The sequence below is a fragment of the Atta colombica genome, unplaced genomic scaffold (assembly GCF_001594045.1).
Source record: "Atta colombica isolate Treedump-2 unplaced genomic scaffold, Acol1.0 scaffold77, whole genome shotgun sequence".
Lineage (NCBI taxonomy): Eukaryota > Metazoa > Arthropoda > Insecta > Hymenoptera > Formicidae > Atta > Atta colombica.
The window spans coordinates 475,729-488,050 of NW_017259569.1; the positions used below are offsets into that span (position 1 = coordinate 475,729).

The following is a 12,322-nucleotide window of genomic DNA, read 5'->3' on the forward strand; positions in this document are numbered from 1 at the left end:
ATAGATTAAAAAAATTTTTTAAAGTTTTCTCACCGCGACAAGATAGATGTAAGTCAATGAGAAATTGTATTAGAAATCATCGGCTGAGGGAAAGCAAATGCCCCTTTTTGCCCCTCATTTTGAACGCCTATGCTTGAAGCTCCAAAAAGAAGCATCCGTGATCTCGCAACGACGGCGGAGATGATTCGAAGAAAATCGGCGGGAGGGAGTCTTTCAACTTACGATCGCGTGATGAGTGATAAATAATTCGGGCCGCTCGCGAGAAATGCGTAAATCACTGCACGAGATTAAACAGAGTCGAGGGTGTTCTGCACCCTCTGACCGCTTATGTTTTTGTCGTAATATTTTATAGATTTACAAAAGGGGCGCGGAAAAAGGGCACGTCAGAAGCACGCTATGTACCCATCAGCCACATTCTAATCTGGAAGGTCCATCTTAGCAAGAGACGAGACAGACTTTCTGTTGTCGACTTGGCAACGAAAAGTGGATTAAAATGATATGGATAAGTTCAGAATATTACAGTCGCCGTCGGTCTTTGCATATGCGCGCGATCTTTTCATCTCGATGAAAACGTCGAGATAATCGCGAATAATGCCTTATGCCGGAAATTGCACGGCGGGAAATGAAGTGTGGTAAAAAATACGTACTCGGTTATATACAATAAAACATTGCGTAATATAAAAACATCATACAAAAGCGCAGGCTTTCTCGTATTTTAATATTGTTGTCGCGAATATGTAATTTTTTTATTTTTATTACAACGCGACCGTTTTACCGTAGTTACACAATAATCTTTTTAGCAAGAAATTATTTTCTTTGAGAGAAAAGAGGGTTTCATGTCACAGTTTGAATATTTTAATCTCTTATCTAACTGCTTATCTGTGGCAAATTATACAGTTTTTATAGATGGCTTATTTCTTAAAAATAACATTTTATTTCACCGTATTTAAATAGAAAAGATTTATTTCAATAAAATAAATATTTCTCACAAATAAATTCTTAAATATCTTTTTCTCAATGTACTTGATAAATTAAGTAATTTTCAAAAAATGAATATTTATAATGAGAAAATTGCGTATGCAGCATGTAAGTACATAGAAAGGTCGCTGAGCTGTCTAAAGATTTAATTAATATAGATAAAAATATAAATAAATATAGATAAAAATGATTACCTTTGACCATCAAAATAATTACGTAGAATGTTTAAACGTTGATAACAATCCTGTATAAAGTTTTAATATTCTCGCTGCTAATTTAAGCACACAATTATTTTGATGGTCCACAAACAATATTATTTCTAAATCTGTATGTGTATCTAATTACATTTTTAAATACTTCAGCAAAATTATCTTTCGTCTACTTAGATATCGCACAACGTTAGCTCTATAAAATTATGAAATAATTAAATTAATGTAGTTTATTATATAATAATGTACGAGAATCACAATGATTATCTCTAAAGTGCTCCAGATAATTAAGTCAAAACGGTTCAAATAATAATTTCACATTATCGATAGTACCGATCAGTAACAACGTGTCGGACGATGGGTACCGCGAGATCATTGAGGATAACGAGATAAATCGGTTATGAGGCACCTCACTGGAAGTGACATAACGCAAATAAACTGTCCGACAGGAGAGGAATGTGATTACATGAGGGGCGGAGATGCTCTCTCTATCTCGAAGACTAGCGAGAGTTCCTGCAGTCTATGGGATTTGGTTTATGAGGGTCGTCGTTATCTGATACGGCAAACGGCGCCACCGCAGAGCAACGGCAACCAGCCGCGCGGATCTGCACGTTTGGTCCGAATCAAAACCACTACCATCACGAAATACCCACCATCCTGGACCATCCTCGCGACTGTAGTTTCGTTCCGTAGAGAGCGAGGCGAGTTAACAAATCGGTGATTTCGTACAAGACAGATATTATAGTTTTCAAGTGCTTCAATTTAAACTGCGCGAATAGAGCTAGTAGAGTTCGATCAAGTTGACTAACACCGAATCGATAGTAATATATTTTACCATGCTATTCTCCCCTTCGGTACGGAGGAGGCAAATGTGTACAAGATATGAAAATTTCACGGAAATGCGACCTTTCGTAAAAGTCGCTAATTATGAAAAATTTTCGATAACTATAAATTGTCCGATTTATATTTATTTGCTGCAATATTTGAAATCATATACTGGTTATTAATAAAATTAATTGTTCAATTATGTAATGTCTATTCAATATATAAATTTTTACCTCAACTTTACCAAGTTTTTACATTTATGACTTTTTATGGTCTTCCATAATCATTGGCTTCCATAAAAATATATTTAAAATAATTTATGTCTTTTGAAAATATTTTGATGAATTTTGATAAATTAATAATGAAGTATTTCTAACATCACCGATTTTTCGTGTTTGCTAAGATGAATATATCGTCCTGTAAATATTCTACATCAAGAAACACGACAATGTTTTGCGCCAAGTATATGCGTCCATATATCATTTGAATTTTTTTTATTTGGTATTATGGTGTTTTGTTCGAATAATTGCAAATTAGTAGTTTTTTTATATCGAATCTTTTCTACGGATGGCGCATGTACTTGGCGGACTTTTTTACCTCTTTTTAAAAAGAGGTAAAAACCGTAATTATTTACGGTGAAATATATACATACCTTGTTGATTTGCCGCTGTAATTTTGTGATTGTTGCTCGATCTCGTTGAGCCGCGATACGTTCCGCTAGTAACGCTTGCTCCAACTCTTGCACTCGTTCCTCCAGACTTTCCTGTAATAACGAAAAACAAAATGTAATAATTAAATAATAAGGTATCACATAATTACAGGGTAATTTCGATATATATGCACCTATCAAAAACTTAATTTAAGTATTACTAGGTGTACAACTTTGCTTCCGCCGTTTTTTTTCCGAAATTCGAGGCTTTATTGTAAAAAACTGGTTATACATTTATGATTCAAAGTATGTCCATCGCTGGCCACTACTTTCTCCCATCTTTCGAGTAGCGTACGAATCCCGCGTCGAAAAAACTGGTCATCTTTTGAGGCTATCCACGAATCGATCCAATTTTTTACTTCTTCATAAGACCGGAAGTGCTGATCAGCCAGGCCGTGTGCCATTGATCGAAACAAGTGATAGTCAGAGGGAGCAACGTCTGGAGAATACGGCGGGTGGGGTAGGACTTCCCATTTCAACGTTTCCAAGTATGTCTTGACCATTTTCGCAACATGGGGTCGAGCATTGTCATGCTGCAAAATCACTTTATCGTGTCTCTCGTTGTATTGCGGCCGTTTGTCTTTCAATGCTCGGCTCAAACGCATCAATTGCGTTCGATACCGATCGCCTGTGATTGTTTTAACAGTTCATAATACACTACGCCGAGTTGGTTCCACCAAATACAGAGCATGACCTTGGACGTCAAAATCACCGTTCTTGAAGCGTTGAAACCACTCATGACACGTTCTTTCACTAATAGCGGTCACCATAAGTATTTGAGAGCATTCGATGAGCCTCAGTCGCAGATTTCTTCATATTGAAGCAAAAAATTGAAACCTCCCGCAAATAACGAGAATTTGGCTCGTAAACTGACATTTTCAATCGAGAATAACTTTATGATGCAGACACAAATCGACTAATGTTTCTATGGGGTTATGTTGACAGATGCCCAAGTTTATTATATGACGTCTATGATCTATTTATTTCAACCATCACTTACCGCTAACGTCATCTATAGGAAAACGGCGGAAGCAAAGTTGTACACCTAATATTTACTATGTTTAAAGTGTAAACGAACTATATCAGTAAAAACTTTGTACTGTCTACTATTATGAAAAAAAAAAAAAAAAATATTAGAAATCCGAAATATTTATATTTCGCATTAAAAAATGAACTTTTTTAAACTTTACATTTTTGCCGTATATCTCATAGAGGTGGGATATATGACTATTCATAGGAGGAGGAGGGGAGGGGGTATGTCTGGCTCATAAAAAATTTACAAATAATGCATATAAATAAGATGTAAAATGACACAATAACTTATAAAATAATAAATTTATAAAGTTTTATTAAGGAAGAAGAATGATAAATATGTATATGAAGTAATAAATAATAATTACAATCTTCCCAGATGTATTACAAGTGTTGACATAAGATACATATTTCATGTAATACTTTTATTGCATTTAGTGCATTAAATTCAATCTGCGCACTTTGTATGTTTTGGGTATAAATCCCGCCTGTTAAAAATGCCATTTATCTCAAACAGGTGGGATATACAAGACAACAAAGTAAACAAAGAACTTTACAAGCGTAAAGTACTAGTATTTTTATACAACATACTTTACTATTCCTCTATATTCATGTATCACAAAATAACCACTAAGTCTTTTGCTCGTCCTACAGTAATCATTTTATGTAGATTATAATTTATAATGATTACTTACAGTGACAAATTGATTCAATTTACAATAATTTTATTAATGTTAACAGTAAGAAGTTGAAATACTACTATACTAATATAACGTAAAGGCATGTAACAGAGTAGTTACAGGAAAATTATCTCTTTCTATTTTTTCTGTCTTCTGCGTAAATCCTAGCGTGGCGTATTTGTTGAAGTTATTCTATAGACAAGTGTTTTTATGCACTATGTATACAAACAGTATAAGAACAGTATAAGAACAATCGAATGATATACGTTAACTAAAATTGTTTAAACGAGAAAAATAGCTCGGCTTCGTACATAAATCGTATAGCGATCAAGAGCTCTCGTTCGACGCTCTCGCGTCGAGCTTCTCGTCAAGTGATGCAATTCCGAAGTCTGTCCATCGGCGAGATATTTCCAACGTAATTCCCGTTATCTGAGTTTTAAGCTGCCTTAACGGAAGTTTAAACTTCAAGGAGAGAGATCACACTCTCCTTCGTATACTTGGAGATTACGCGCCGATGCATGTCGGAGAGTCGAATCCCTAAAGTGAGAAACCTTGTCGGTCCGATAGTTTGGTCGATTCTTGTTTGTTTGCGACTTGCTAAGAAAGACATCGATACTTACAAGTAACCTTGTGAACGAGTGACAAACTTTCATTTAAATCTAATTTAAAATTTGCATATCATTTAACAATAATTTTAAATATATAATAAAATATCATTGAAACGTTTAGTACTACAAAACGTTTAGAAATTTAATTTAGAGATAATGATTATCAAATATAAAAATATTGATTTATTTATTGTTTAATTCTTACATTGGATGAGTGCAAAAATCGTGTGTGATTTATTATTCAAAATCCAAGCAGCTGCATTAAACATGGATGAAATTTATATTTAAAAAAGAGTACATATGTAGTGTATATTAGTAATTCAAGATTGAATTATTTAAAGCAATGAAGATTCATGATCTTCGATCATAATAGGCATTTTTCTAATATTGTGTTTCTCTATGCGATCTAAAATAAAGATTCTTAATATTAAAAAAGGGTCTTATAGCTCTTAAAATATCTCGATAGTTTAAAGGCTAATGTTTTACAATAGAGTCACAAGTCATAAGCCGTAAGAAATTGGCTAATCACAGTTGAATATAAAAAAAATAATCGATTATGATTAATTCCTTATGGCTTACAGCTTGCGACTCTATTGTAGAACAGACTTTAGGACGCTCACACGGAATGCTAATAGAGATCCGGATTCGATTCCCGAGGTAATATTTTTCACAATAAGAATTAATTATTTACAAATTTTAATATGTCATTTAACGTTATCAAGGTCGTTCTAAGGCAAAAAGGCATTAAATTGCTAATCTCGTGATATTATTGCGGTAGTTTAGTAGAGTTTGCGTTTCAAGACAGGAAAATTATTTCGGCACACAGTTTAAAGAACTACATATGTATAAATTCATACAGAATTATATTTATAAAGCACTTAAGATCCAGCTAAGACCGTTAAAGATCTTGATTTTATTGATTTACGTTCTCACATATAATGATGATCATCGAATGAGATTTAATATTTAATATTGTTTAAAATTTCTACTTTCGCGCGAAAGGTCATTATGTTATTTGAGTTTTTGTAAGTTTGATACTTTTTACATATAAAAAAAATTACGAATTAGACAAAATGGGAAATTTTTTTCTCACTTTTTAGACCTGTATCCAAAAAGATTTGTAAAACTTTCGACTTTCTAATTTGAAAGTTTCAAGTTTTCTCCACAAAATCAGTTTTTAAAAATGTTCCTACGATTTTTTATTTCTTTTTTATTACTGTTATCGTGGATTAAATAAAAAAAATATCTTGACTTTGATTGTCCATAACTCCGTTAACAATCATCCTATGCAATAAAAAAAAAACAGATTCTTAAAGTGAAAACTTATTTCTCTCATCGAATGGTAAGTAATTGCCAATTTGAATAAAATATTGTGTCCTAAACTTACATAAGATTTCTTCTTTTTAATCGGATACGAACTTTTGCATTCACCCAATAAAATATTTCAAAATAATTTATAGTAAAAAATTAATCATTAATTACCAATTATTAATTACTAATACTGTTAGTACTTTTACTGAAGTTCTGAGTCAATATTGATCTTTTAAGAAATTATCCAATAGTTACGTTAAATGTTTCAAAAACTTTGATTGATGAAAGATTACCGACATTCATTCGATTGAATTGGAATTCGCCCAACAAGCAAAGAGATTCAACTTTTTCAGCTTCACCACAATCTTCGCGCCTTGAAGACATTGCCATAGCCATGCCCGAATTAATTTACATCCTTCGTAAGGCATTTCTGATTATTATCAACGACGGTTATTGGGACTGCGTCGCGCCAGGACGGAATGGTAATGAGCGGATTCCCATGGTCTACAGGGACTGTTGGTCGCGATTTGACCATAAGTATTAAGCGCGATCTATTAGATTCGAAGCGACGCCGACGCAGCGTCGATGTTCTTCCTCCCTCTCATCCTCAATTCCTTCTCGTACGCGGAGGCATTCGTATGCGGGGGCACGTAGTCGCAATTCGCCCTTCCCGAACCCTTAGCCATCGCCGATGCTGCGCCGACAACGCGCGGCCATTGTTTGCCGTGAACAGTTCTCGTCTCGCACGCAGCAACTGCAGGAACACTTATTTTTAAATCGGTACCATTGCGGAAGAGAAAATTGTTCTCAACCATATTTCCGGAAGACTACATTTGGAGAGATTTTGTACAAATTTAAATTATCGAATTTTCTTTTTCAGAGCATTTATTGAAATCTTTAAAGAAGAGATTCTCTCTGAGATTTTCCAAGTATTTTATTAAAAATTTCCAAGTAAGATTAGAGAACCGCTTAATGCAATTTTTTGAAATAAATTGTCAAACAACAAAAATAAATTATCTATGTATTGAAAATTAGTAGAAGGCAGGAATTCCACGAGATTGTATTTATCATTTTTTAGAATTGAATTCATTACATGTTTTCAAAAAGAAGACAGAATTTAAATATAATGTAAAATTCCCGTTTCCCAGAGTTCCGATAAAATTTCACGAAAATTTAATTTTCAAGATTAAAGAAAAAATATCTTAAAATTTTCGGTTTTCCAAGTTTTTTTAGATACATCTTGCTTTCATTAAAACACTGGGTGTCAAAAATTTCTCATGTTAACAAATAAGTTTTAAAGTGTCATATAAAAAAGTCTAAATAATAATTATTACTTCCGAATTCTCGAAATTTTTTGCGTGATAAAGTAGGCAAGCATAATATAAATAATATAAATAAAAAATTGTGCTTTCTGAAAATCAATCAATGATTTCAGCGCCATACTTATGACTTATGTATCATCAGCAAATATTTATTGTTTTTCAGTAATAAATACACTAATTTGCTTTTAGAAAATTTTCTACAAAATGAATCTGCAGAAAATCATAACCTCTAAAAATTAGTGGTTATTATTGAAAAACAGAAAATATTTACTGATGATAAAGTATAATATCAGTATAATATTATAAATGTAAGTCTGAAGTCAATAATAATACCTACACTGAATTACTTTTATGATAGAGAGTACACATTATTGTTACGCACTATATTCCTATTCAAGAACTCGATTTGATCAAAGGAAAAGAAGATGTATGAAAGGGATTACATCCTGCTTTAAAATATATCATGTCCCGAATAATTATAAAGCAACGTGGCGGAAGAGCTTTCGGAAAAGCCTTCGTGACGTGCAGTCATTTTTTTGCTGAAGGAAAATGTTGCAGGTTGTTATAGATCGGTATGCGAGATCTTTCTTTCTATGTAGAAAGAAAGAGTACGAATGTTTACTTTGTCCCGCCTAGTCGACATTACGGATGATAAGAAAATATACAAAACATGTTTCAACATGTTATATTGATTCAACGATAAGACCGTATATTTTAAATATGTGGCAGCGGCACGAAGTGAAATTGAAGGGCTCCGAATGAGAGATTATGATACACCGAGGACTATCGATTGCAGATTATTGCGCGAGCGATTAAAATTCCTTTCTCGTGCACGGTCGACTTTATTATTGTCGCTGCGTTTTACTCTAACATTCTCTAAGGATTTACGGCCACTCTGTGCAAAGAGTATAATCGATATTTTTGAATCGCTCGCGAGAAACTGTGGACCGGGAAAAATAATCCAAGGCAATAAATCATCTACAGCAATGTTTTATTAACGTCTTGTCGCGCTAAACAAATATTACTTATAGACGTTTATTTTCAGCGAATCGAATAGCTCGTAAAATCCACCGCCGATGAAACGAATGGTCGCCTTAGTTGTTCGTGATCAAATAAATTGTAGCTATTTTTTCGCGAGTTTTTACAAAGTTGGCACAGCGAATATATACTATAAATCAGAATTTGCTCGCATTCGTATCTCGTCGAGAATAATAAAATGAGACGACTGAAGGAAATCAAATAACGATGAAAGCGAATCCGATTAATGATTTTATGATAAAGTAAATTAGAAATTATAAACTCCCCTGTGTTTAGCAATACGCTTTAAATGATTTATTGAACGATCTGTTAAATGATCTATTTGTAATGTGATATTATAAAATAAATACTAATATCATATATCTTTTATCGTTCGTATTATTCGTTCATTCAGCAAAATAGTTTAATTATCGTATTATTTGACGATCTAACCAAAATTGAAATAAATATTAGTAAATTATAATCAATATTACGTATCGCTGTGAATATTCATTCGCCCGCGCTCATCGGTATAATCCGATTACGAAATTATTTATTTCGCGATTACGGCCGGCTGCAAACATCAATAAATCAAGAGGGCGAAATGTTGGAGTCTCTCGCGTGTCGCCGCAAATATTCCTCGATCATTTAGCAAAACGCTCTTATCTTTCTCCCTCGCATCGAGGCCTGCAATTATTAAGAGCGCCGACCGGAGAGTCCGCATAACCAGCTCAACCCTGCGTAGGACGTTGGGACCTGAAGGGTCGAGGGGTATGGCGGCGATATATATGTCCGAGGATCCATAGAATTAGCGCTGGGACTTCCGGGACGTCATTTAAAGTGCGGGACCCGCGCACGCTGCGATGAATCCACTCTATATGCAGAGATTCCGTTAAATTGCAAAACGCCCGTTTCGCCCCTCAGTGACCCATCGAAAGGGTGGTCTCCGACAGGGAAGGGTTAAGGTATTGCCCTGCCAGCGACGTGTAATCAGGTCCGTGTAAACTGACTCCTGAACCTGAATGCCATCAGCACTGCGTCTGATGTGACTTCCTTTCTGGGACGTGAAAACGTGACGGAAAATTCGTCCTGGCCGTGTTAATTTCGATGATTAACTGTGACTGGACTTTGACTCGCTAGAAGTAAATACGAAGATGATTTGATTATAAGTCGAGTTATTCTAGAACAATCCAGTAATTAATCGAGATTGATTAAATGTGATTAATAATAATAATAATAATAACTTTATTGAAGTGAAATATACGAAATATGTAAAATGTGAAAAATAAATAAAATATGAGAAATGTTTTATATACAGACAAAATAATATAATAGAAAATACTAAGTATCTCAAAAGATGAAGCATCAGCAATAATGTTGCTTATTATAGAACCTTGATATACTTATTATAAAACTAATAACAATATATTACTCTCTAAAATTTTTAAAGAGTGAATTTCTTTCTTTTTTAAAACGGTCTCAATTTTCAGCTCTTTAGAGTGAGATTCCACTCTAAGAATTTAGAGAGTAAAGAAGATGCTTTTAAAAAAGTTTTAAAGATATATATAATTTTCGATATGTATACATATACGAATACAAGACTATGTATTATGTAAATTAAATTAATAAAATGAATATTAGAAGAAATAATAACAAGCATGACAATTATAATATATATTAGGTGTAGTAAAAAGAAATCCATTATTTTTGCATGAAATTGAATGGAAAAATAATGGATTTCTTTTTACTACACCTAACATGTGTATAAATAATATATGTAAAGTAAAGATGTAAAGATTGTACGGGATCAAAAGTGAGATAACATAATGAACTAATCTAAAAACAGAAATAGTAAATAAGACAGTGAGGATTGAAAACGTATAACAGACGAAGAGGTAGAATGAAATTTTTAATTATACATGAATGAAGGAAATATTTTAAGTAAAAAATATAAAATTAATTTTTTGGTAATTGATACAGTAATCAAGTTAAAAGTATGAAGTAAATATCTAATCGTAAATTCCTCAGGACAACGTTTTTCAAACTAGAACTAGGGCGACTACGTCACGAAAGATACGAATCGGTGCGTGAGTATGTGTCTTTTTAGTTTCTTATACGAATTCCGCAAAACAATCCTGCCTTTCCCGAGAGTTTTCACGGTACGCGCTCAGCTCTGTCTCTTTTTTATACTGAATTATGATCGTGATTTCCGGCGAGATGGACCTTCCGGCCTGGCAAAAATCCAGTACTTCGCGAAAGTGCGCGAATAAATCAAACACATTTTTCGGGCTGCCACCACTACCAAGGTGTTAGTTTATTGCCATGTAAATCATTGACGCCGTGGCGGCAACGACCAATAGAAAAAAATTCCGCTTCTATAGGCTGCGACAAAGTAATGAATCTGGAAACGTAACAGAGATTTACCAGAAATAATATTAATACTGAAGATAGAACACATCTTCCGAGAATATTTGTCGTTACTCTTACGTGAATATTACCTTGGAATTTTGCCAATATTCTGCTAGTGTATTGCCAGATTTATTATGATTATTCATCGTAAATGTAATCGTGGTTGCCTTCTTGTGTTACGTTTTGGAAAAGATTCTTGAGAAATATTCACGAAACGTGATGAAAACTTGTCGATTGAAATATTTTCAAAGCAAAGGCTTACAATTTTTAATATCGACACACACACACACACACACACACACACACACACACACACACACATAAGGGCGCGCGCGCGCGCCCTTATAAAAATCAACATTTATAAAAATCAACTTGAAACTATCATATTTTTTTTGGAAAAGGCCATAATAAAATCGAAGAACTAATAAAATATTAAAATTGTTATAAAATTGTTAAAAAATAAATAATTTTCAATAAATCTATTTCTTATTTATTTTTTATTAGAATGTAGAACGATATTTATGTCAATTTACAGGGATAATACTTATGAGGTTTTCACGGGTATTTTCTTCAGAAATTTGTAAGGCTTTATATTTATAATCAAGACTGTTTATAAAGGCAATATATTATAACGTTCATATATTATAAATTCATACATGATTCTTAATTAAATTTAGAGCGTCGTTGCGAGTAGACTCCACTCGTTATTTCTCACACATATTTTATGGCTCGTAGTTTATTCAAAGAGTTGTCGCTTCTCCTTGCAATTTCTGAAACAATCTGTAGCAGACGATGTATCGACTACATGCTTACCGGTCTCTTCAAGAATGCGTTGTATCGCATTTTATTGCTGTGGCGTGCGGATGGCATGTATTTTATAGAAATAATAGTGACGGAATTTATAGGCGAAAGTCTTATGACGTTTTCCTTCTGTGCAGTATAAGCTTTATCGACACGTTATTATCTTTATTCACTCGCGCGCGCGCGCGCGTCCAGATTTCATTTCAGATATTTACGGACCTGTCCCATCGCTCTCGCGTCTAACTTCGTCGTTTTAATGATCGCCCGATTGCGTCTATCGTTTATATTATTATCGGACAACAATAACATTCGAGAGCGAATACCGATCGAGAAATCGCCTCGTTTGGAATTAATCCGGGTCGCGCGAAAAATGAATTAGCCACTTAATGGCAGAAAACAAATATATATATATATATATATA

The 12,322-nt window shown here is 33.7% G+C and overlaps 1 protein-coding gene across 1 annotated transcript in view; it reads right to left on the reverse strand.

Moving 5' to 3' along the window:
• The window catches only part of LOC108692568, a 412,667-nt gene that overhangs the window by 121,688 nt on the left and 278,657 nt on the right, over positions 1–12,322 (reverse strand). The window contains exon 5 of the mRNA XM_018200878.1: positions 2,665–2,775. Within this exon, the coding sequence (XP_018056367.1) occupies positions 2,665–2,775 (111 nt within the window). The remainder of the gene's footprint in view (positions 1–2,664; positions 2,776–12,322) is intronic.